This window comes from Pseudophryne corroboree, chromosome 3 (assembly GCF_028390025.1).
Source record: "Pseudophryne corroboree isolate aPseCor3 chromosome 3, aPseCor3.hap2, whole genome shotgun sequence".
NCBI classification, from domain to species: domain Eukaryota; kingdom Metazoa; phylum Chordata; class Amphibia; order Anura; family Myobatrachidae; genus Pseudophryne; species Pseudophryne corroboree.
This window is the reverse complement of record NC_086446.1, coordinates 358,902,316-358,929,990: the sequence shown is the minus strand read 5'-3', so window position 1 is coordinate 358,929,990 and position 27,675 is coordinate 358,902,316. Positions and strand designations below refer to the sequence as shown.

General features: G+C 40.4%; 1 protein-coding gene and 1 long non-coding RNA gene across 3 annotated transcripts in view; one reads left to right on the top strand and one right to left on the bottom strand.

Moving 5' to 3' along the window:
• The window catches only part of LOC135055586 (keratin, type I cytoskeletal 19-like), a 62,219-nt gene that overhangs the window by 9,851 nt on the left and 24,693 nt on the right, over positions 1–27,675 (top strand). The window contains exons 2-3 of the mRNA XM_063959818.1: positions 19,383–19,465; positions 26,584–26,740. Coding sequence (XP_063815888.1) covers positions 19,383–19,465; positions 26,584–26,740 — 240 coding nt within the window. The remainder of the gene's footprint in view (positions 1–19,382; positions 19,466–26,583; positions 26,741–27,675) is intronic.
• Positions 4,735–27,675, bottom strand: part of LOC135055587 (uncharacterized) — a 161,451-nt gene continuing 138,510 nt past the window's right edge. For both annotated transcript variants that reach the window (XR_010243780.1, XR_010243779.1), the window contains exons 3-5: positions 26,565–26,677; positions 5,427–5,505; positions 4,735–4,838 (exon numbers count right to left, since the gene is read on the bottom strand). This is a non-coding gene — a long non-coding RNA (uncharacterized LOC135055587). The remainder of the gene's footprint in view (positions 4,839–5,426; positions 5,506–26,564; positions 26,678–27,675) is intronic.

Here is a 27,675-nt window from a genome sequence, read left to right as displayed (position 1 = left end):
GAAGATTAGTCATAATTATATTTTTATGAGTGTGTGAAACGTGTGGTTTTGCTGTTCATAGTCTCACAGTGTTTAACCTTCTGCTATAACATGGCAAACAAACAGGATAATAGAGTGGCCTACACAGATCTGCTGCTAAGACAACTGACATTGTAGTGATTGTTGCAACAAAGGAGCTTGAAATTGGGAACTTACTATACCAATCAGTCTCAGAAATATGACAATAAATCAGAATAACATAAACAACCATTTATTACAACTGCATGTTTTCATGTATGTCTTCCATCCATTTGAATACAATAGTTTATCATTCCTAAAATTCCAACATTTACTAAGTGATAACAGCCACTATGATACTAATAGTAATATATGACAACTTGGAGAAGATCTTTGGATTGCCCCTTATTATTTTTAACTACATCTTAAAATGTTGTTATACAGAATATGGAAACTACACTGGATTGTACGCTCTTGAATACTTAAATTTAGAGCAAAAAAAGTTGAATAAAGAAGCCATTAGCACAAAAAGATATATTGTACATGGACACTGCACATGACTTCAGCTTTTATAGTATGGTGCCTATAACATTTTAGATTTATTGCAAGAAAAAAATATTATTTTCTACCTTCATCATAAGCTATTTTAGTCAGTGCAACTCAGTCAGTATACAGTATGTTCCTATACTTCATATCAATGCTTTAAAAATGTACTACATTATGTTATACACAGTACTGTGTAGGTCATTTGCAGAGCCGTAACTAGACTTTTTGGTGCCCTGGGCCAGAGAGATAATTGAGCTCATTGTTATTCAGTTACAATACCCTTTATTAAATAAAACATTTCAATATACTGCCATACCCATGATTCAAACCTATATCCTGTTGAATTCTAATCAAACACCCTACTCATTGATCTATTTGATCCTGCATAAAAATTATGAACAATATATGAAGCTACTGCTACTTTAAAAAAAAATAAAAAATAATCACCATATCTATGTAGTGTGCAGCCACACACTACATAGATCTGCTCAGCCACAATGCTGATAATTTTGTTTCACAAAGTACAAGGTAATCTTTAAATAGTTAGAATTCTCTAGGTTAGAATGATCTACCCTTCTATACAAGGGCAGATTGCTCAATGAATAGATTGTCTGACTGCAATGCCACAGGCAATGGGTTCAAATCCTGGGTATGCCAGCATTTTGAAAATGTAGTAAAGGACAGTGTGACTGAATAACAAAGAAATCTCAAGTTGAGTTCATGAATTTAGTATAGGTATTAGTGACAGAAGGGGTCAGGGTAGGAGATGGGTGGTCAGGAGATGCTACCTTCAAAAAGGGGTGAAGCTGCAGTGAAAGTAATTAAAACAGATAATTGACAAGTGCCACCAACAGCGCCCCCTAACCTGCAGCGCTATGTGCAGTGCCTCCTCCGCACACACCTAGTTACGGCCCTTGTCATTTGATGCTATATGTGGCCCTCATCACTTTGCAGGGCTGAATTCTGTCAAAGTAACAGTGAGGCTATTCTGGTTGGTTAAATTGGAGGAAAAAATATGGCTTCACCTGTTAAAAATTTATAATTTACCTCACTATATTGTATGTTTTTTGCAGTATAGTTATCTGTCTGTAGTTGTGCACTGTTACTACATGTCTTCTGTGTGTTGCTCAGATAATTATTATAATTTCATCAGCATTACAGAGATGGTTCTGTCGTAATGATTACTTGAGTTTTTGAACAATATGTACAGGTAAAGAATATATTTCTGATGAATTGTGCCAAAACTCTGGCTCAGTCATTGCATTCTTCAGATGTCTTCTGACACCAGTCAAGTGAAGTCATTCAAATGACTGGATCAAATAGGCAGATATGAGGGTGCATATCTTGTAGAATGCATGTAAATAATTACAATGAGTGATTATACATACAGGTTGAGTCTCCCTTATCCAAAATGCTTGGGACCAGAGGTATTTTGGATATCGGATTTTTCCGTATTTTGGAATAATTGCATACCATAATGAGATATCATGGTGATGGGAACTAAATATAAGCACATAATGCATTTATGTTACATATACACCTTATACACACAGCCTGAAGGTAATTTTAGCCAATATTTTTTATAACTTTGTGCATTAAACAAAGTGTGTCTACATTCACACAATTCATTTATGTTTCATATACACCTTATACACACAGCCTGAAGGTCATTTAATGCAATATTTTTAATAACTTTGTGTTTTAAGCAAAGTTTGTGTACATTGAGCCATCAGAAAACAAAGGTTTCATTATCTCACTCTCCCTCAGAAAAGTCCGTATTTCGGAATATTCCATATTTCTGAATATTTGGATATGGGATACTCGACCTGTATTATAATACAGATCAGTGGTTGTTTTACAGCTTAGTGAACAAATCTCAGAATGTGGATCTAAGTATGATCTGTATACAACTCTGTGTCTATAGAATAATTTGCATACTGAGAGACATTTATTGATTCTGTATCTATGTAGTTAAGTCAAACTATCTTAAGATGGCTGCAGTACTGAAGGATATAAAGAGCCATACTGTTTTTTGAGAAGTGTAGGAAGCTGAACTTGCTTAAAACAGATGTATACTTATGGACCCCTGACATCGTTCCCTTCCTCTAATCTACAAAAGCTAATTTTTCTTTAGCGACTTCCTCTCATCTTGCTTGACATTGTTTTTCCTATATCCACTAGAATGCCTTCCTTTACACAACTTGAACCAACTGCAGGTATCCATAGGCATAAGTGGTGGGAAAAAATCCCAATCGCTAGCAAAATACTTCTGCTGCCCCCTGTGTGTCTTACAGACAGTGAACGGGACATGAGAGAATCTTTAGCACAAGGTCAAAAGGGCAGCATGGATGGTGTAATGGTTAGCATTACTGCCTCACAGCACTGAGGTCATGGGTTCAATTCCCACCATGGCCCTAACTGTGCGGAATTTGTATATTCTCACCGTACTTGCGTGGGTTTCCTCCGGGTACTCCGGTTTCCTCCCACAATCCCAAAATATATTGATAGGTTAATTTGCTCCTGACAAAAATTAACCCTAGTATGTGTGTGCGTGTACATGTGGTAGGGAATATAGATTGTAAGCTCCACTGGGGCAGGGACCGATGTGAATGGCCAAATATTCTCTGTAAAGCGCTGTGGAATATGTGTGTGCTATATAAATAACTGGTAATAAATAAATAAATAAATAATAAAAGGATTTAGGGGCCTATTTATCACCATCCACATCCAGGATGCGGATGACAGGTGATAAAATCGCCCAAGCATCACATCACTAGGATGTATCAATTATCGCATGCAGGGACAGAGCTTGTGGTTAAGCTCTGTCCCTGTGATCACACTCTGCAGCATCATCGGGGTATTTTTCATAAATAATACCCAGATGTCCTGCTGCGTGTTCGCCGCCCCCACCGACATCGCCACTACTGTCGCTGCCCGGTCAACCCCCCATCTCGACTACCCCTGCACCCCACGGACACTCCCAGCAGATCAATATACTCACCAGTCTTGGGAGCTGGTCTGCGCTGCTCCTGCTGGTCTGCCGGGCGCCAGATCCTGTGCGCTGCGGTGACCCCCGGTGCTGTAAAGTGCGCTGCCGCTTTGCAGTGCCACTTTACTGCACCAGGGTCACGTTGCAGCACATGGGAGACCCGGCACCCGGCAGTGCTCAGCGGAGCAGCGGACACCGGCTCTCTGGACAGGTGAGTATGTTTTTTTTTTTGGGGGGGGGGGGGGGTTTACTTTTTTTTCTTTTTTACACTCTGATCAGCTTGTGTGTCCATCAGGGGGCTGTGAAAGCCGGGCAGATGCCTCCCTATCGCAATGCTGCCCTGTGATCTTGCCAGCCTGAGCTGGCGAGATTATCACAGGGCACACTGCGTTATTTTTTCACACTGGTTTTTTTTTTGGTAAATTTGTCCACATCACATTTCCCATTATAAGTATAGGGAATGCGATGTGGCTTACTAAAGAAAAGTGAATTAAAGGGTGTGGAGCAGTTTTTCATGACCTGAATGTATTAATGTGAAAAGGGTGTGGAAACACCTTTTTCACATTATTTTAGTAAAAATAATGTTAATAAATAGACCTCATAGGGCAGTACACATTGGGAGAGATGTGTGCTAAGCGATCTATCACAGACCGCTCAGCACACAGCGCGATGTGTGCTGAGCGAGGGGGGTGCTCATTTCACTCGGCAGGTGAAATGAGCAATGTGCTAGATTGTGCCTGCAGGCCAATCTCGCTGTGGGGCATACATGTGGAGAGATCCATGCTTAAAATCTAAGCAATCTAGTCACATTGCTTAGATTTTAAGAACGGATCTCTCCGTGTGTACCCCCCTTATTATTGGTAAAGTATGCACCTGCTGCAGCAAGGGTTTTCTGTGCCTAAAATGGAAGAAAACATCTACTGGTGGTGAGTGTACAGTAAAATAACTAGCTCATTGATCACCAGAACTTGGAGTCAGGAGAAATTCCAGAGTATGCACTACAAGATGCCATGTGCATCTGACGGGCATTTTGATGCAACTGGCTAGAACAACTGACTCTGTGACATCCCAGCCCAGTATGGAAACCATCCCTTCTCCTCCATATCCATGATAGGTGGTAGAGGAGTTGCTGGTTGCTTTGAAGTGCATCAGAAACTAATTCAAATATTAGTACAACAGACAACATTGACATATTTTTATTTTTTTATTGAGTGCTTGCATTTTTTGTAGAAGAATTCATTGTGCTAGGCTAAGGCCTCAGGCAACATGCCCTGTCTGGTTTTCACAATACTCCAGATTCAAGGATCTGTGAGACAAAAAAACAACACTAAGACACCACTGAATATATAAAGCTTTCCTTTTATAAAAGGAAGAGTAAACACTGTAAAATGTCAGAATAACAATCCATTAAGATGGCTACATAAAGAAAAAATATATTAAAATGAAAAAACACATACAGTATATTCTTCACATCTGATATAAATCACAAAACAATAATCATAACACCATTATTCGTGAACTGCTAATATCATGAAGATAGGACATAAGTTATTGCTCTAATTAGGAAGTGAAAATTAGAAACTATTATAGTCCCACCATGCACTGCAAGATCCAGATCCACTTCCATCAGAACAAACTCAAATCTTTTCCGCCAGGAAGCACAGTCAGATATGGTATTATTTGTCGGCAGTTATTATGTCGACAGCCATCAGGTGTTAATGAAAGTTTTGACACAATCAAACTGTCAACATGCAGCATGTTGACAATGACAGTGACCATGTCAACATTCATGTCTACCTGTCTACCTGGATTCATGTTTACCAGTCTACCTGGATGATATGCCGACATGATGTACGGTCTGCAAGCCGTCCCTGGTGGACTAGTGGTCTGTTACCTTCTCCCGGCGTCAGGGACAGCTCCAGCATCTTCTTCTGGGTCCCAGCAGTGCTGTAAGAGTGACTTCAGATGCAGACCTGTGATGACAGAACATATCCTTAACTCTAATGCAGCCTAACCCTATCCCTCCTGGTGGCACCTCCTGTAACCCTAACTGTAAGTGTCCTCAGACTGTTGACATGATGCTGACAAGTTTAGACATACATGAGCACAGGCGAATAAATTAGTTCCTCGGTTATTTTGATTAAGCATATGTGCTCAAGCATGGATATCCTTAAAATCTGGACTGTTAGTATGCCTCGAGGACTGAGGTTAGGAACCACTGGTCAAGAACCAATGAACCACATTGGATTGATGAGATTTGTTTTGGACACAAGCTACACACATACAGTCTTACTTTTTCAGTATATTGTAATTTTTTGTATCATACTTGCCAATATAGATTAGTAGAATTAGTACATCTGCCCCTAAGGGGACTATTTTTGACAAATTTGGATTTTGGATTTGCCTTAAATCATGCGGAAACTGCATATATTAGTATTAAGACTATTTAACAGTAGGTTAGAGCAGGAAATGTTGCAGATATTTACTGCCTTAACCAAACTGCGGCTCCATCCCTCTGTCCCCATAAGTTTAATGAGGGTGACAAACTGCAGTTATTTATCAAGCTCCAAAAAGCAATGACAGAAAGAGCTATCAGACATTTAGGAAGGATATCTTCATATCCCTCCTCTCCATATAATCAGTTAAGGTCTGACATGCGCAGTAACAAAGCTAGGACAGAACACTGCTTATTAGTGCAGATGTCCCAGCATGAGAGAAATGATAAATTACAGTATATATTACTATATATCCTTACTTCACTGCGAAAAGTGGCCATAAGAAATGTTAGTTTATGAGCACAATATACAGTTTAAACATTCTTAAATAGACCCCTGAAACTTTGGGGATTGTGACCACGGGCAGCTCCAGAGGTGGGGGTTTAAATTTCAAATATGGGAGTTGCACCAACTGCCAGTGAGTGAGTTTGAAATGCAGTTGGTGACATTTGAAGTGACCTGCAGCCCCTGCTCTGGAGCCGCCACTGATTGTGACCCTATTCAAAATCAAAACGATATACTCGGTCGATGTTATGTGAAATTTAGAACTGACACACATAGCCATATTTCTTACTGATCTCTATTTTTTTTTCTTGCTGAGAAGAAAAAATAGTAAATTGGGGCCAACGTAGAGTTGGATGCAAGTCAGGTGCAGTTGCTTCTGCATTGCATGCATGGAACTAAGGGGGTAATTCTGAGTTGATCGCAGCGGGAACTTTGTTAGCAGTTGGGCAAAACCATGTGCAATCCAGGGGGGGGGCAGATATAACATGTGCAGAGAGAGTTAGATTTGGGTGTGGTGTGTTCAATCTGCAATCTAAATTGCAGTGTAAAATAAAGCAGCCAGTATTTACCCTGCACAGAAACAAAATAACCCACCCAAATCTAACTCTCTCTGCACATGTTATATCTGCCTCCCCTGCAGTGCACATGGTTTTGCCCAACTGCTAACAAAGTTCCTGCTGCAATCAACTCAGAATTGCCCCCTAAATGCTTATATTTGCATGTGTTTGCTCCTATCCATGCATTGGCTTTAGTTTGATACTTATCATCATCAACCAGGTGCACTGTTAGCAGCCCCATTTTAAATGTAAAATATATACTAGAGATGTGCACTTGAAATTTTTCGGGTTTTGTGTTTTGGTTTTGGGTTCGGTTCCGCGGCCGTGTTTTGGGTTCGACCGCGTTTTGGCAAAACCTCACCGAATTTTTTTTGTCGGATTCGGGTGTGTTTTGGATACGGGTGTTTTTTTCAAAAAACACTAAAAAACAGCTTAAATCATAGAATTTGGGGGTCATTTTGATCCCAAAGTATTATTAACCTCAAAAACCATAATTTCCACTCATTTTCAGTCTATTCTGAATACCTCACACCTCACAATATTATTTTTAGTCCTAAAATTTGCACCGAGGTCGCTGGATGACTAAGCTAAGCGACCCAAGTGGCCGACACAAACACCTGGCCCATCTAGGAGTGGCACTGCAGTGTCACGCAGGATGGCCCTTCCAAAAAACACTCCCCAAACAGCACATGACGCAAAGAAGAAAAAAAGAGGCGCAATGAGGTAGCTGTGTGAGTAAGCTAAGCGACCCTAGTGGCCGACACAAACACCTGGCCCATCTAGGAGTGGCACTGCAGTGTCACGCAGGATGGCCCTTCCAAAAAACACTCCCCAAACAGCACATGACGCAAAGAAGAAAAAAAGAGGCTCAATGAGGTAGCTGTGTGAGTAAGCTAAGCGACCCTAGTGGCCGACACAAACACCTGGCCCATCTAGGAGTGGCACTGCAGTGTCACGCAGGATGGCCCTTCCAAAAAACATTCCCCAAACAGCACATGACGCAAAGAAGAAAAAAAGAGGCGCAATGAGGTAGCTGTGGACTCTCCTTGTGGATTTGGGATTTGGAAGAACGCACAGTTCTTTGCGGTGCTTTTGCCAGCTTGAGTCTTTTCATTTTTCTAGCGAGAGGCTGAGTGCTTCCATCCTCATGTGAAGCTGAACCACTAGCCATGAACATAGGCCAGGGCCTCAGCCGTTCCTTGCCACTCCGTGTGGTAAATGGCATATTGGCAAGTTTACGCTTCTCCTCCGACAATTTTATTTTAGATTTTGGAGTCCTTTTTTTACTGATATTTGGTGTTTTGGATTTTACATGCTCTGTACTATGACATTGGGCATCGGCCTTGGCAGACGACGTTGCTGGCATTTCATCGTTTCGGCCATGACTAGTGGCAGCAGCTTCAGCACGAGGTGGAAGTGGATCTTGATCTTTCCCTAATTTTGGAACCTCAACATTTTTGTTCTCCATATTTTAATAGGCACAACTAAAAGGCACCTCAGGTAAACAATGGAGATGGATGGATACTAGTATACAATTATGGATGGACCAGCGACTGCCGACACAGAGGTAGCTACAGCCGTGGACTACCGTACTGTGTCTGCTGCTAATATAGACTGGATGATAATGAGATGAAATTAATATATATATATATATATATATATATATAATATCACTAGTACTGCAGCCGGACAGGTATATATATTTATTATGTAATGACTGATGACGGACCTGCTGGACACTGTCAGCTCAGCAGCACCGCAGACTGCTACAGTAAGCTACTATAGTAGTATGTATCAAGAAGAAAGAGAAAAAAAAAACCACGGGTAGGTGGTATACAATTATGGATGGACCAGCGACTGCCGACACAGAGGTAGCTACAGCCGTGGACTACCGTACTGTGTCTGCTGCTAATATAGACTGGATGATAATGAGATGAAATTAATATATATATATATATATATATATATATATAATATCACTAGTACTGCAGCCGGACAGGTATATATATTTATTATGTAATGACTGATGACGGACCTGCTGGACACTGTCAGCTCAGCAGCACCGCAGACTGCTACAGTAAGCTACTATAGTAGTATGTATCAAGAAGAAAGAAAGAAAAAAAAAAACACGGGTAGGTGGTATACATATACAATTATATATATATTATATACAATTATATATATATATATATATATATAATAAACTGGTGGTGATTAATTAAACTGGTGGTCAGGTCACTGGTCACACTATCAGCAACTTGCAAGTAGTACTCCTAAGCAGACAATCACAATATATACTGGTGGTCAGTGTGGTCACAATGGCAGTGTGGCACTCTGGCAGCAGAGTGCCAGCAAAAGTGTGCACTGTACGTTAAAATATGTACTCCTGCTCTCAGACTCTAACTGCTCCCCACTGTCAGTGTCTCCCCCACAAGTCAGATATACAGTCACACTATCACTTCAGCAAGTAGTAGTACTCCTCCTAATGCTCCCCAAAATTACTAAAGTAAATAATACTGTGTCTCTCTCTACTCTAGTAGTCTCACTCTCTATAAACGGAGAGGACGCCAGCCACGTCCTCTCCCTATCAATCTCAATGCACATGTGAAAATGGCGGCGACGCGCGGCTCCTTATATAGAATCCGAGTCTCGCGAGAATCCGACAGCGGGATGATGACGTTCGGGCGCGCTCGGGTTAACCGAGCAAGGCGGGAAGATCCGAGTCGCTCGGCCCCGTGTAAAAAAAACTGAAGTTCGGGCGGGTTCGGTTTCCGAGGAACTGAACCCGCTCATCTCTAATATATACACAACTTAATACTATCAACACACCCTCAGTAAACATTGCCTATGTCTTCCATGCACTTGTGGTACGTTTGCCATGGTGAGAAGGACACAAATTCCAACCAATGGGTGCTGTCTGGCCTCAGTGTGGATATGAAATACTCTAGACTGAATGTTTGCACAGGAATTAAATTAAACAATTGTTTGTGTACTGCAGATCATCAACACTGTGTAATTAAAGTAAGTCAAACATCAAAATGTATATGAGATTAGCAGTTTTGAAGTAGGTTTGTGCTACAGTATATTAGCCATTACATTATTGAAGTAGTCAACATAAACGTTAAACTACTGTAGGTTATAATTGTGCCTTCATGCTATAATATATATGAGAAAGAATATCTGTAAATTAAATCCATTTATCTTCATACTTAACAAGAAAAAAAATGCTATAAATAAAATATGAATACTAAATTAAAGATTTCTTCAATTTCTGCACATTTTTCTTATTTATAAGTTTCAGATCTTCAAAGTAAATTGAATATGAGACAAAAACAACCTGAGTAAACAGAAAATACAATTTTTAAATGATCATTTCATATGAAAAAAGTTATCCAACACCAACAGGCCTTGTGTGGAATAGTAAGTGCCCTCTCAATTACTCATCCCACCAATGAGCCAGATTGATATTTGGGTTCAATTAGTTTGGATCCAATTAGACTTGATTACTGCCAGCCCTGCTGAATGTAAACATCACTTAAATAGAACCCTTGGACTTGGAACAGCAATGAATGTTCTCAGAAGTGGACAGCCTTCCAAAATTCCTCCAAAAGCGCATTAACCTCTGTTAATGTCAGCGTTCATTATTCTGACTTAAGAAAGAGACTAGGTAAAAATAGTATCTAATAGAAAGCTACAAGATGAAAACCACTGCTAACCATGAGGAACATAAAGGCTTGTCTCACATTTGCCAAAAAAACACATAGATAACAATCGAGTCTTTTGGGCTAATCTTTTATGGACTGAGAAGTCAAAAATTTAACTTTTTGAATTACATGGGTCTTTTTACTTCTGGCGTAAAGTTAACACCGTAGGGGGTATATATTATAGGGTCCGAGTTTGCACAAAATGCTGGATATCAGCCGGGAAAGGAAGTATTGTTAAAGTGGCAATCATTTACAAGGCAAAACCAACCTGATTTTGCCTTGTAAATGATTGCCAGTTTAAAAATATGGCAATTCTCAGACAACATCCCACACTTCCAGCAAACTCAGACCCTATTACATATACCCCCATATCAGAATCAGAATCGACTTTATTGGCCATGTACACTCACGTATACTAGGAATTGTTTGCGGTTTACAATGCTTTGCCAAATAACAACATACAGTATCACAATAGAAACATCATACCAACCGTCAAACATGGTAGTGATAGTGTGATGGTGTGGGGGATGCTTTGCTGCTTCAGGACCTGGTAAAATTGCCATAATTGGTTTATTCTATTGTCTAACAGAAAGTTCTGAGTGATAATGTCCAGTCATCAGTTCATGATTTGAAGCTTAATAACAATTAGACTATGTGGCAAGAAAGTGATCTGAAGCACAAAAGTAAGTACTGTACAACTCTGAATGGCTCAAAATAAACATAATTAAGGTTTTGGAGTGGCCTAAATAAAGTTCTAACTTGAATCCAGTTGAGATGCTCTGGCAGGACCTTAAATGGACAGTTCATGATAGAAAACCCTCCAAAGTAGCTGAATCAAAGCAATTCTGCAAAAAAAGAGTAGACCAAAATACTCAACAGCGATGTTAAAGACTGATATTCAGTTTTTGGAAGCAATTGATTGCAGTTGTTGCTGCTAAAGGTGACAAAACCATTTTTTAAGTTTAGGGGGCAATTTATTTTTCACAAGGGTGACATAGGCGTCAGATGATTTTTTTCCTTCGAAAAATAAAATTATCCTTTAAAAACTGTATTTTTTATTTACTCAGGTTGTCATAAGGGGGGTACACACGGAGCGATAATCTAAGCAATCTGACTAGATTGCTTAGATTTTCAGCAACATCGCTCCGTGTGTAGCCCCCTCAGCGATAGCAATGCGCGGCCCCGCACATCGCTATCGCTGCTGCTAGATTGGCCTGCATGCAGGCCAATCTAGCGGGTCGCTCACTTTACCCGCTGGGTGAAATGAGCGGCTCCCCCGTCTCCCCCCGCACGCTCAGCACAGATCGCGCTGTGCTGAGCGCCGGGAGAGATGTGTGCTGAGCGGTTCGCTCAGCACACATCTCTCCCAATTCGGGCCGTGAGTACTGGCCTTTATATTCAATTTTCTTTGTTGATTTGAAACATTTAAGAGTGACAAATATGCAAGAATAGAAGAAATCAGTAAGATGGCTAAAAGTTTTTAAAGCCACAGTAAATGTAATTTAATAAGGAAGTTGGTCCAAAAGCACACAGATACCTTAGGCAAAGCTTAGAGTTGTTTAGTGCTATTTCTCACGTATAGGAAATCCAATAACCTTATGAGAGCAAATGCAAGGGACAGAGGTGGGGAGGTTGGGGAAGACAGATGTAAATAAAAAATGGCAGGCATGATAACTAACAACTTGGTGAATGGCGGGTACAAATTATTAGCAGCAAATTATGGATATTGTATGTGCACTGTATGTGCGAAATTCACATACTTGATTGCCTAGTGCAATCATATGTTCAGCGATGCTTGCTGGTTTGGCAATTACAACTATGCAAATGGTTTGTCTGATTGCTTGTGGGATTTGTGGAACAATAATTTTTTTTTTCAAATTTCTGAAGTTCCTGTATTAGTACTATAAGAAGAACACATCCGTGCTAAAAACAATATGTATTTATGCAAAGACAGGCACGTAGGGCTTTATGCAGAGTTGAAAGCATATTGTTCTTTAGTTTCAAATGACACCAATGATATCCTATAGTTATTTCAGGTGACAGAGATACAAATGGCTTTTGTTTCTTATGCACTATGTATTACAACAGATTTGCACTAAATCCTCATTACATTAAAGGGATACATTTTACTTTACATTGATATAAAGTACCCACCCGAATTAGCTATTGTATTATTAAATCCCTTATCCTGCAGTTAAGACTGAAAGAGCATTGTGCCTATTTGACAATACTTATGCTGTAGTAAAACAAGTGGGCAGTTAAGTGTGGTATCATGTGAGTTGAGTACAGTAGTTATTGAGGTCAGAGAGATGTTTTGTTTAAATTATGTTCATATGGCAGGTTTAGATGGTCCCACCCTTGATCACAGCTAATATTACACATGGTTGGATTAACACATTTACTTTAGTAAATTATTGGTGGAACTTCAAACATGAAGCCCACGCCTTGTCAGTGACAAACTATCAAGAAACTAGGCTGCGTCTACAAGAAATACTGTACACCAGAAAATTTAAAGGAGACACTGCAAGGTAGTGATTAGGAAAGATTCATCGTGACCTTTTCATTTATTACATAATATAAGGGTAGTACAGGATGAGTATCCCTTATCCAAAATTCAAAATCCCACATTTTTGGTTCCCCTACTGAGATAGTAACACATATACATGTATATTATTTGATATATCTATATAATATATCTATATATACACATAATATATAATATACTGTATATGTCATTATCTCAGTAGGGGACACAAAAATGTGGGATTTTGACTTTTGGATAAGGGATACTCAACCTGTACAATATATGGTATACAGGTTGAGTATCCCATATCCAAAATGCCTTGGGACCAGAGGTATTTTGGATATCGGATTATTCCGTATTTTGGAATAATTGCATACCATAATGGGATATCATGGTGATGGGACCCAAGTCTAAGCACAGAATGCATTTATGTTTCATATACACCTTATACACACAGCCTGAAGGTCATTTTAGCCAATATTTTTAATAACTTTGTGCATTAAACAAAGTGTGTGTACATTCACACAATTCATTTATGTTTCATATGCACCTTATACACACAGCCTGAAGGTCATTTAATAAATTATTGTGAATTATTTTGTGTATTAAACAAGGTTTGAGTACATTGAGCCATCAGAAAACAAATGTTTCACTATCTCATTCTCACTCAAAAAATTCCGTATTTTGGAATATTCCGTATTTCGGAATATTTGGATATTGGATACTCAATCTGTACTATAAAATGTTCTCCCATTTATATTAGTAAAGCAAGTTATAACAGTGAATAAAAACAATAAAAAGATCTTAAAAATAAAATTGATTGATCTCAATATTTACAGCTCTTTATAACTGTGCATTGGGAGCATTTATATCAGTAAAAGACAGTTCAGGGGTACCATTGGTAGCACAGTGTGAAAACTAGAGCACTGCTGTCCCGACCTTAGCCTAGCACTCTGTCTTCCTTCTTTCCTACTGGCTGCCGGCTGGTGAGCGCTGTTCTGACTGTTATGAATGGACATGGTGCTTCCCGATGGCATCATCATCTCCCTGATGTTTAGAGGAGGAAGGTCCCAGCTGGTCTCTGCTGTATGACTTACTTACCCACACCTACCAATGCATTTCACGCCACAAGGAGAGCTTTGTCAAGAATCAGATAACATTGTAGCGAGTATTATATAATATAGAGCTCAAACTAGTAGCCTTATACAATACAGATTTTTTTTATAGTGACCACAGTGCAATATATACAGCATATTAGGGACTAATATACAATGCATACCCTCCAACATTTTACACATAAATATCGGTACAAATAAGGAAAGGGGGCATGGCCACAGGTAAAGAGGGCATGACTACACCCCCTTTCCTATACTTTCAATGGATATTTGAACAGTCAAAAATCGGTACAAAGCTCTTTTTGGCAGTTACAGACCATAAAAAAAAGGTACTGTACCTGTCAAAAAGGTACAGTTGGAGGGTATGACAATGCAGAGAACATTCTAGTGAAAATAAACAGTATAAAACAGAGAGCATTTATACAATAATGGGAACATTATAGTGACCTACTGTATATGCAGTACAAAGAGTATTCTCATGCCTACTACACAAAACACAATGTATACTAGTGACTATTCACTATTACCTTTGTTCTGGAATTCACTAACAACAAGATAAAACAAATACCTTGTTGGTTTACAAATCCCTAATGTTACAGTGTAGACCCTTCAGATATCTGGAAGCTATATAATGGATGTCCAAACAAATCTGTTGTAGCTTTATTAGACAATTCAAAATGGATCAGAATTTGCTACAATACTTAACTTGTGCTGCAAACCTGTCAATTGCTTATTAACAATACTTTAATTTGAGGTATGCTGTATGTGTAGTTTAATTGTGTGTGTGTGGGGGGGGGGGGGGCAGGCAAATTAATTTGTTAAGATGTCCCTGGTCCATGCTGTACCTTGTAGACAGCTCCTAGCAGACGATGAAATACTTCTAGCCATTAAACAATCGGTTTTAAGGGGGTTAGCACTATCCAACTCAAGGGAAGATGTACTAAGAATTGGAGAGTGATAAAGTGGACAAAGATAAAGTACCAGCCAATCTGCTCCTAACTGCCACTAACCTCTCCTCTGATTACAGACGTAGGGGGAGATTCAATTGTTTGAAAAGTCAGTTGGGAGTCTGTTTTTCCTCTCTAATAGACAGGAAAAACCAGACACCCAACTGACTTTTCAAACATTTTAATTCCCCCATAATGTTACAAGTTTGAATATGTAAAATACTTAACTATCACGCCACAGATTTAAAAAAATAAAATTGGTGTGATGAAATCTATGCAGGCATAGTTTGTCTAATGATGTTGTTGTTTTATAAAGCCTATAAAATGTGTGAAAAATGTAATGACCTATAATAAAATATAGTGACCTCTGAACATATATTAAATTCAGAAACTATTCTGTGGATTTCTAAGGCCGTGGACATTACAGAGTGCATTCTATTGACGCCAGAAAATAGAGCATTCCAATAACCTACTACAGTATATATATTAATGTCTCCATAAACTCATCATAACATCCTCAGTTGTTGAGAGCAAGCCGCCAGTAAATAAATCTCCACATTACACAGGACACAAGCACTTTTGAAATTCATTCAAAGGGCGGTATTCAATTGTTTGAAAAGTCAGGTGGGTGTCTGTTTTTTCCTATCTAATAGACAGGAAAAACAGACACCCCACCGACTTTTCAAACAATTGAGTATTCCCCAAAGAATTTAGATCTGAGCTTTTTATTTAATTTTATATATACATTTCAGAAACTGAGCTATACATTGGAATTCTGTTTATAGGCAAGTGGGAGATGTCAGATGTTTAAATGCCTTGATGGTTTTAGAAGTTTGATCATCTACACAACATACTATTGGATAATCGTTACCCCATGTGTATTAATTGAAATTATTTTTGCTAATTGCCCTCTCCCCCATTGTAACTACTAAAAGTAAGTTTAATGCCTGCTGGCAAGCACACTTGCATTGGTAAATTCTGTAGTTGGCCAAGGACATTAACCAAGATTTCATTACAATTGTGCATAACCAATTTTAAGCTATATATTTCACTCATACAGTATTTAGTTACTGTTATCTGCTCAGTATGGCAGCCAATCCAACTGTAATTTGGGTGGGCTGCTGTGGATTGCTTGATGACTGGATATATCTTATACCATAGTTGTGTAATTTACCCAATACAAGCAGATATAACTTCCAAAGAGCCGACAGATTTTTGCACTGTAAGTTTCAAATCTGCAGATAGGTGATAATTGGTGGTGAGAGGGGCATCTATGGATATAGAAAAAAACTGCAACCCTGAATAAACACACTTAGTTGTCTGAAGCAGTTTTTTCCTCAAGTAACATAGTACAGGTTGAGTATCCCATATCCAAATATTCCTAAATACGGAGTATTCCGAAATACAGACTTTTTTGAGTGGGAGTGAGATAGTGAAACCTTTGTTTTTTGATGACTCAATGTACACAATCTTTGTTTAATATACAAAGTTATTAAAAATATTGTATTAAATGACCTTCAGGCTGTGTGTATGAGGTGTACATGAAACATAAATGCATTTTGTGAATGTACACACACTTTGCTTAATGTACAAAGTTATGAAAAATATTGGCTAAAATGACTTTCAGGCTGTGTGTATAGGGTGTATATGAAACATAAATGCATTCTGTGCTTAGACTTAGGTCCCATCACCATGATATCTCATTATGGTATGCAATTATTCCAAAATACGGAAAAATCCGATATCCAAAAAACCTCTGGTCCCAAGCATTTTGGATAAGGGATACTCAACCTGTATTTAATGATTCCTAAAGTAAGTACAGTGGTCATGTCTTGGGAAATTTATTAATGGAGGAACAACATAGCCCAGCAGCTATTATTAGGTAAGAGTGAAGTTCCCAGTCGAAACTGCCAAATGGGATGTTTATAAAAAAACAAAACAAAATACTATGGCCTGGTGCTTTTGATTAATGAAGATAGATACAATATATAAAGAGACCGATAACGCAGCAGTAAAAACCACTACACATATGCTTGTGAACATATGTTAGTTCTAAATGGGTCACAAAAACCCAAATATAATAGCAGCCACTTAATATTTAGAGATCTGCGCTATTATCATTCATCATATACGTAGTCTGATATGGGGAAAAAATACAATGTACCACTGTTCATGCTCTATATGATTATATTTATTTTTAAATAATATATAGTATATTGAATAAAAATATTTATAAAATGACACAAACAGCAGTGAACATAATTTATATAAAACAATAATAAACAATAACACTTGTTTATCAGGCGCAAGTTTCCCTTAAGTCTAATTGAACACTTGTAAATAAATAATTGTAGTTGCTGCTCCCAACAGGTGATTTGGATTATCACCTAATTAAAGACAATATTTGGAAATAAATGAGAGCGCAATTGCAATTAAAAATATAGTAAATACTTTAATACATGCACAACATATATTAGACAAAATTAAAAACAAAGTTATTCTAAAAGGTTATTCTAAAAGGTTATTCTAAAAAGTCAAATAAATTATTGGTGCTTGACACACCTCCAGAGGGTTCCACAACCTGTAACTGATCCGGTAATTGTCTGTAAATCAATCACTGTCTCAAATGTTGGTAGCTTTTTCTACTATGTTTGAATAAAGTTCCACAGAATGATGGTTTTTTAGAAGTAAATCTGATGCTCACCGCTGCTGGAGTTCAATAGCAAAAAACTTCCCATTATCTGATGCAGCGGAGGGAGAAGGAGCATACACCTCTCTGGATCCAAATGCCGTATGAAGAGAGGAAGGAGTGGCTGTCAGCAGCGCCGCTCACAGTGTCCCTGTCAGCCCGTGCTCCGTACTCCACAATTAGGGGCGAGCTTGATGAGATGTTTCTCAGGGTACACGTGGAAAGGAGCGCGGCTGTAGACTGGCAGTGGAACAGTGGAGACAGAGCCCGGCAGTGTTGTGGTCCTCACGGGGGTAGCCTTTACGCGTTTCTCCGCTGTCAACGTATAGCGGTTTCCTCAGAAGGTATGAGGTCTGAGGAAACCGCTATACGTTGACAGCGGAGAAACGCGTAAAGGCTACCCCCGTGAGGACCACAACACTGCCGGGCTCTGTCTCCACTGTTCCACTGCCAGTCTACAGCCGCGCTCCTTTCCACGTGTACCCTGAGAAACATCTCATCAAGCTCGCCCCTAATTGTGGAGTACGGAGCACGGGCTGACAGGGACACTGTGAGCGGCGCTGCTGACAGCCACTCCTTCCTCTCTTCATACGGCATTTGGATCCAGAGAGGTGTATGCTCCTTCTCCCTCCGCTGCATCAGATAATGGGAAGTTTTTTGCTATTGAACTCCAGCAGCGGTGAGCATCAGATTTACTTCTAAAAAACCATCATTCTGTGGAACTTTATTCAAACATAGTAGAAAAAGCTACCAACATTTGAGACAGTGATTGATTTACAGACAATTACCGGATCAGTTACAGGTTGTGGAACCCTCTGGGGGTGTGTCAAGCACCAATAATTTATTTGACTTTTTAGAATAACCTTTTAGAATAACTTTGTTTTTAATTTTGTCTAATATATGTTGTGCATGTATTAAAGTATTTACTATATTTTTAATTGCAATTGCGCTCTCATTTATTTCCAAATATTGAACATAATTTATATGTACTGTTAATTTATATGTTCACAGCTGGTTGTGTCATTTTATAAATATTTTTATTAAATATACTACATATTGTTTACAAATAAATATTATCATATAGAGTATGGATATTGTGCTGCCTTTTAATTACACACTTAGAAATGTGACAAATGGGAAGACCAGACAAACAGTATAGATGTTAAAAGACACTAACGCTGGGCACACACGCTACGATTGCCAAGATAATTACAGCATGTATGCAGCCAACCGATCCGGAAATAGCAATCGGATGGGCATGCCAGATCGTCCAGCAAGTATTCTACAACTGTAGAGATCATTTGGCACTGCTCTGCAGAAGTGTATTAATAATTGCGATTGATACATCAGCAAACAGAAAGGCAGCATCCACCCAATAACAACTGACCATCAAAGTTCATTGAATCTTGTCCCTAAAATATACAAGGATAGTATGCTATAAGGTAATGAATGGAAGGACGATTAATTATAAGAGTGCAATACAGCGGTAATATGTAATTCATCAAGTTAATTGTAGTTTTTCATCTGTCCACAGCTCATCAATGGACAGTTACATGGTGCTAGGCTGACACTACAGATGGAAAATGCCAAGCTTGCCTCGGATGACTTCATGCGCAAGTATGTTTATATCCGCATTACACCTGCCATTCTGCATGGATTCTTTTCTGTTCCAACCACCCCAACATATTCCCCCTGTACTCTGCTCAGTAATCACTGCTTTGGCCTGGCTATTGTGGTACCCAGCATTATATTATATCTAATAATACCTCTAACTCCCAGGAATAGTCCCAGTCCTGCCCCTAGTTTGAAAACTAATGATAAGTGAACATTTGGCAAATTTTGTTCAAATGAAGTTTCACCTGCAGAACATTTCATTTGCTGAGGTTCCAAGTTCTAAAGTTACATTTGCATTGTCTTTCCACTCTGTTCCATTCCATACTGTCAGCCTGATTCAGAAATGTCCGCAAACCCAATTGTACCGCAGCTGAGCGATTATCGGCTGTTTGTGCATGCATCTAAGTGTTCCGATAGTCTTGTGATGGTGGTCACAGAGAGGATTTATTCGCGAAGTGACTGACAGTCAGGGACCACTTGGCGAGGGTAATGGGAAGTTGCAGCAAGATGCAGGCGTGTCACTATGATTTTGTGGGTGACTTTGATGCTGTGACTGCGGTCCCATAGGCTTTCACAATGTCTCTGGCATCTTACTTCCTGCAGCCATGCTGCATGACCATAGCACTGCTCAGAACTTTGCTACTCGTCTGATCTGAGATTGATGCTGCATCATTATATGCAGCCACTAGGATATGCAAATATGCTATCGGCGGCTCCGACAAGTCCAGACAGCAGTGACATTAGCACATTTTCACAAAGTAGCTACATACAAATTTGCAATGGCGAATGCATTTGCATACATCTCTGAATCAGGCCCTGTGTCTGTAAGTGTGCTTTTTAAAGACTGTATAGTCTGTGAATAGCACTGACATGATGATGATACGCTCAGTGTACTGTGTTGTGTGTTTGGGGTCAGATTTTACATTTGACCAACACAGTATCTGTTTTTTATATTTGTTTTTTTAAGACCAATCCACTGGGAGTTGGTATATTATGTTGACATTCATAATGTCAACTTGAGAATGTAAAAATGGTCATAATGTTGACTGCTATTTAATGTCGACCTTTCTTATGCGACATTCTGTACATGTTGACATTTTCCAGCTGACGACATTTGTGATGGTGTCATTTTGGATTCGGTATGAAATGAGATGCTGGAGCTCAGAATAACGACAGTGGCATCCCAAGCATCAGAATACCGACCGTCCCCCAAGAAGTACCCTAAACCTCCCCCACCCTCTACCCTAACCCTGCCTTGTGGGTGCCTAACCATAACTGTCCCCGGTGGTGCCTAACCCTAACCCGCCCCAGTGGTGCCTAACCCTAACCCACCCTTTGTCACTGCCTAAACCTAATCCTCCCTGCTTGGTGCCTAACCATAACCTCCCCTTGTAAGTGCCTAACCATAACCCCCCTCCCTGGTACATAACACCCCCTTCCAGTCCCTGCACCCTAACCACCTTCTAATGCCTATACCTTACCTCCCACCACTTGCGACAGAGCATTCAGGATTCCGGCATTGATATTTCGGCCGTCGGTATCCCATCCGGCGCCATTGTAACTACATTCCATAATTTTAACCATTCCTTCCAATGTCAATGATGTAGAATCTATGTCATGGATGGCTCCACACTTAGGTGGCCAATGATATTGTATAAATGATAAGTCTCATCATCTGCTCCAGCTGCGTGCTCAGTGGTCACTGGCATCGAGCTTCTGTTAGCTAGGGGTATCTGGCTCATGGATAAAGAGTTATTGGATGTCCTTTAGAATGTCCAATCATTATTTAAACAGGTTGATTACTACTGTCCAACAGTTATCATGGTGACATCATTATGTCTACACAATTGAAACCTGTATGTCAACATGATTAACTGTTTCCAAATGGTCCCTGGTGGTCTAGTCATGTCTTACTTTGTTTCGATGACAGCGGTGGCTCCAGTATCTTCATCTGTGTCCCGGTGACCAGATTAGGGTCCGATCCAGTGGCACTGTCTCAGCAGTGGCATTCTAAAGAGTATTTTTCCCACTACCCATAACCCTCCCCCAGTGCTTAACGCTAACCTTCTCCCCACACCCGAGATTAACACTTACACTACCGGTGGCACCTAACCCAGAATCAGGGCCGATGCTAGGGTGTGTGGCACCCCCATGCAAACAAAAATTTGTGCCCTCCCATATTTTACAAAGGGACATCATGCATCAAAAAAGGGGAGTGGTCTCACAAGGAAGGGACATGGACACACAATAGTACCCCCATTTCAAATTATGCCCACAGTAGCACAATCTTATTCACATTACCCCGCGTATCGTAGTGCTGCTTATACACATATTGCACCCAGTAGTAGTGCCGTTTATACACATAATGCCCCTAGTAGTGCATATTACACAGATAATGCCCACAGTAGTAGTGCCACTTATACATAATGCCCATAGTCAGCAGTGGATTTAGGGGTCATGCCGCCCCTAGGCACAAAATTTTTGGCCGACCCTCTAAAAAAAATAAACAATTATATGTCTCTTACTCTTAAATCCATTGCCACTCCATTGCCTTCTCATTATCTCTTTCATAGCTCTCTCCTTGTCAGTTCCCTCAATATCTCACTGCCCTCCCCACTTCCACAGCTCACAGTGCTCTCTTCACACTTCACTGCTCCCCACAGGTCACACTGCCCCGTTCACACCTTACTGCTCAATAACCCGTCACAACTCACTGCCCTAACTTATGTCAGTGCTCCCCCTCACACACACTGCTTACCTATTGCTCACACTGTACACACACTGCACACAGAGAGTCACACACATAGACTGTGACATACTGCACTACTGGCTGCAGTGATGTGCGGAAAAGATAGGCAGGGAGGTAGAGCCTCTCCTGTTATACTCCAGTATACTCCAGAGTTTTGACTGTAAAATTCTTAGAATAATACAAAGAAGATATTATAAATATCTTCTTTGTATTTTTCAGATTTTTATAGTTTAAACTCTGGAGTATACTGGAGTATGACAGGAGAGGCTCTGCCTCCCCGCCTATCTTTTCAGCACATCACTGATCAAAACTCACAAAATTTCCAGCAATATACACTGCTGCACCTGTGAATAATGCCCACATGAACCCTCTGGTTCATATATATGTGTGTGTGAAAATATGGCTCTGATAAGATCCACTGAGTCCCCAGCCATTTACCTCACTGCACACTAACCCCCTCCCCCAAGTGTAAGGAGAATGAGCCACATCCTATTAGCCCAGCTGAACTGGAATCAGTATGATATGCCGGCTGACAGTATCCCGACGTTCATAATACCAACGCCGGGATCCCAATGAGGAGAAGACCGACAGAGGTGAGTGAGTGGTGTTCTCCCCTCTCTCCACCCCTTAGCCCTCCCTGGCCACAGCCTAACCTTAACCACCCCCCGGAGTTACCTTATCCTAACTTCCGGTCCATGCTGCCTAAACCTGAATTACCCTCCCCTGCAGCCTGACCCTAACCCTTCCCGGGGGTGCCTAACCCTAATCATCCCTGGCCACAGTCTAACCTTAACCACCTCCTGGAGTTGCCTAATCTTTACCCGTCCCTGCTGCCTAAACCTAAATCTCACACCCGCAGCCTGATCCTAACCCTCCCTCCCCACTGCCTAATCTTAACCTAACCCCCCTGTCTGGTGCCTAAACCTAACCCCCCTCTCATGACCCTAAACCTAACTTGCCATGAACACTTCCGGTCGGGATTCCACCTGTTGGGATTCAGCCTCATGGATTTTATCCTCAGCCGCCAGACAGGGATGTTAATAAGCTGCAGGATCAACCCCCACCTCACTACCACCAGCTTCTCTCTCTCTCTCTCTCTCTCTATCTGGCAGAGGGTGTGTGTGCTGGGGGCAGGAGCAGGAGGAGGGGGGCAAGATGGCACCTGAGAGAGGGGGAAGGCTCTGTGCAACACCTCCCTCTCCTCCGCTGGCTGCTATGTTTCCTCATAATACTCCCTCCCACTCACACCCCACAAACACATACACTCACACACGTGCACAATTGCACATACTGTACTATACACATATGCCTATTTCCCTCCACTCTGGCTTACAGTATAATACCTCACAAGCAGCAGCTGTCCCTCTCTGGCAGCCTGGTCCATGTAGCTCCACCCCTTATGCGCCATGAAGCCCTGTCCCCTTTCTGCCGAACACTATCAAGTGGGGGAGGACTGGAGGCTTGAAGCTGCCGGCGCTGGTGCCTGTCATACAGTGTGACAGGCGCAGCAACCAGCAGCAGCAGCAGGGGGACAGGCGCAGCGGCAGCACAGGGATGCAGAGCAGGGAGAGCGCCTCTCCTGCCTGGTGCCTCCCTGCACTGCATCCATTTGCTGAGCGGGTAGAGCCAGGCCTGCCCAGAATCCTCAGACTGACAACATTTCACATGGCAACAGTTCAGATGTGAACATGTTGCATACTTCCCAACTGTCCCAATTTTCGCGGGACAGTCCCATTTTTTTTGGGACTGTCCCACTTGTGGGTTGCAGTGTCCCTTGGTGATGGGGGGGCGCGGTTAGGGGGCTGCCTGTCACTCGCTGCTTTGCTGGAGAGCAGCAGTGAATAGACACTGTGTCTATTCACAGAGACAAGAAGGACTGGGAGCATGGCCAGCAGCTCACAGAGCGCTGGCCATTCCCAAACAGTAACAGAAGATGGGGCCATGTACGCAATTGCGGCATTACCGCAAAGCCATGGCACCTTTTTCTGAGGCCACACCCCATTTTTCTGGGTGGTCGCAGCTACGCTACGCCGAAGTCCCGCTTCTATCCTCCTAATAGTTGGGAAGTATGCATGTTGTCATTCTGAGAATGTCGACATAGTGCCAGTCAGCTTCTGACCAGATATCATTGTCCTGAAGAACAAATTTGTCACAGACAAATGGCTGAGAGGTAACGGCCCCTGACATATTTTCAATCATTTTTCCTTTTGAATTCACAGATCTATATTTACCAGACATAACCTCTTATCCCTTTATGAATATTGGTATCACTTTTGCTACCTGCCAATTCATAAGTTTCACATCATAAAGTAAGGAAATGGGAAATAATGGTTAGGAAATAACTGAGGGAAGCTCTCTGGGGTCTAGCAGGTTCAAGACATTTGGTCTAGGTTCATTATAAATATAAAATTTTGACTTACTGCTTTTGGGCCTGACCTATCTGTAAGCCAGTTAGTAAGAGCAGGTCTGTGGGGTTCAGTATAAATTAGCACTGACCGGGACACCCACAGAGGGAGAATAACCTGTCTTGCCAGTATTCCAGCGTCAGCACTGTACCATTTTTCGGTATTCCTGTGTCGGCATTCTGATCACTGGGATCCCGAGCAGTGGTATATTAACTGCTTCCTGGTCTGTGGCATGAACAAATCATGTACAGTAGCTTACTGTAATTAGACTGAATTTATTGTAACTTGGATAACTAGCATAGCAATGTATAACACAAGAAGGTGTACTAAATGTATATGAGGTATTAAAAGTTATAATAAATATACTAATAACAAATATCAACACTTCTAATGTAACTTATGCAAAAATACTGTATCACATATCAATAGTACAATATTGTCTATTCACTTTGCAAATACTTAGTTACTGGAAGTGCAAAATAGGGTATATGAGACTGCATTAAAAACTTATCCTTTAAATAGTAAAAAGCAGCACTAGCAAAATAATATCTTCAGTTTAATACACATATGCTAAGACAATATAAAACAATATGAAAAGTAATAGAAATAATTTGTTTTATAATTAAACCCTTTAGTAATTAGTTTTTCAGTCTTATATAATGTCCAAGATAAGTCTGCACCACAAAGTTCCAATGACAGATGCTTAGGTGATTAAGGGACTTTAAAGAACATCCTGTTTAACTTCCTTTGGAGACAGAAATAGTCACAAGAAGTATAGCTCACTAGTAAATGTCTCCATTTATGGGTTCTGGCTATTTGACCACCCTGTCAAAGATTGATAGATAGATAGATAGATAGATAGATAGATAGATAGACAGACAGACAGACAGACAGACAGACAGACAGACAGACAGACAGACAGATAGATAGATAGATAGATAGATAGATAGATAGATATGCTCCTGTTGTGCTCTGACCCCATGCACAATGCACAAGCATGGCTGCTCCCATTCCCTTGAGCAAATGCAGATTCAACAACAGTGATTGCGGTCACAAAGTAAATCAGCAGCTTTCTCTATGCTGCAATCTAGAAGTATATGTGATATCTGCTGCATTCAGCATTTGATAAATTGATACTTAAATAATACTAAAACTGATGTTTCCATATGGGGTTGATACATTTGATACAGTAAATAGAACCCATAAAAAACAACACAAGAGTATCTAATCTTTTCACCATTAACACATAGCTTGCAGATCAAGTCATACAATTATCATATGTTCCTAATAGTGTTACTAAATTGCATATTAAAAATGTATTTAGTGGTTGCTATTTTTTGTTTATATACAGTATATCCTTAGATAGAATGCTTAGTATCTGCAAGGTCTAGATGAAAGACAAATAAACATTACCTTAAAGAACACCCTCCAGTCCTACCAAATTCCAGCTAGAGGAATGTTGCACATAGGTTTCAAATGTAGCATTATACCCATACATGATCTCAGCGATGCTAAGGAAATATTTGTAGATCTGAAGATAGTTTTCAAAGTAATTGGCCATATGATATTGGTCAAATACTTTAGTTTTATTTTCATATTTTTGGACATAGTTACTCAATAATTGCCACATTTATACATATGACATGAAGTGCACCTGGGACAAAGATCAATGATACTAAATGATAGGGACAGCTGGGTTCTCAGACCACTCACACACACACTCATTTTTGAAAAGGCCTTGATTGTAAGATGTTACACCCTACTTCATTTCAGTGTTGCAAATCAGAATTGTTCTGTGGAAATTTGGATAATTGTGGAGTATTGAGTAGATGCACTTCAGTTTAGTTTACAGTAGTGTGAGTATATCCACAGGCTCAGAAGATTCCTAAATTTGCTCCAGAAATGAATGAGCGCAAAATAAGCTGTTGAAGTTTCCCTAAAGACCCACCTTTGATTTGTGGTTCCAGGTATGACACAGAAAGGGCCTATCGTACAACCTTGGAGACAGATTTGGAGGGCCTTCGAAAAGTGATGGATAATCTCACCATTGTCAGGACAGACCTAGAGATGGAGGTTGAAGGAATGAGAAAACAGCTGATTTACATGAGGAAAAGCCACGAGGAGGTTCAGTATCAGTTTATTCTTTGCATATATTGTTCATACAGTATGTACATATTCACATGTACACCCAGTAAGGTGTGGGCAAAACTAAATATACTGGGTGAGGCTTAACAATTACCTTAAACACAAAAAGAACATTGATTATTTGTATGGGGAGAGCTATATACACTTACATGAACAAAAGTAACTGAGCAGTTCTCAGGACTAAAACTTCTATTATAAGAAGACATAGAATAATGAGTTGATACATTGGGCACAATCAGTCTGGTTTCTGTCTATTGCTTTCATTGCTATTGGGAATCAGACTACAACACTGCACACCCTGCACTCATGTATTATACTTACCCCTCCGGAATCCCGGCCATTTCTGAGTGATTTTTGCATGTACACTGAAGATGTCCCCATAAACAAAGCACAGGTGCCATGTTCCCGGAGACCTGCGCATGAGCAGTAGGCTCTGGCATTCAGCCAGAGTCTACTTGCTACCGGAGAGAAGGAGGCCCACAATGGAGGCTGCACGCGGGTCCCTTCCTCTCTTAAAATGCCCCTGGTCGCCAACCCTACAAAGATGAAAAATGCATCTTTAAATTTGTGGCACAATACTTATTGCTAGTGACTTACATGCGTTGCATTAATGATTAATAAATATTGTGGCATAAATTTAAAAATGGTATTCTGGTATGGATCCATATGAAGAAAAAGGCTTTCTTTATGCCTGAAGATGGTGGAGAGGTAAACTGATGCGGCCACACAGGCAGCCCACGCCCATATCAAGTGCTTCCAGCCACATTCTTCTCTGGTATAAAACATTAAAGGTCTAAGGGGGACATTTACTAAGCAATGATAAGAGCGGAGAAGTGAGCCAGTAGAGAAGTGCCCATGGCAACCCAGCACTGAAGTAATATCTATAATTTGCATACTATAAAATTATACAGAGC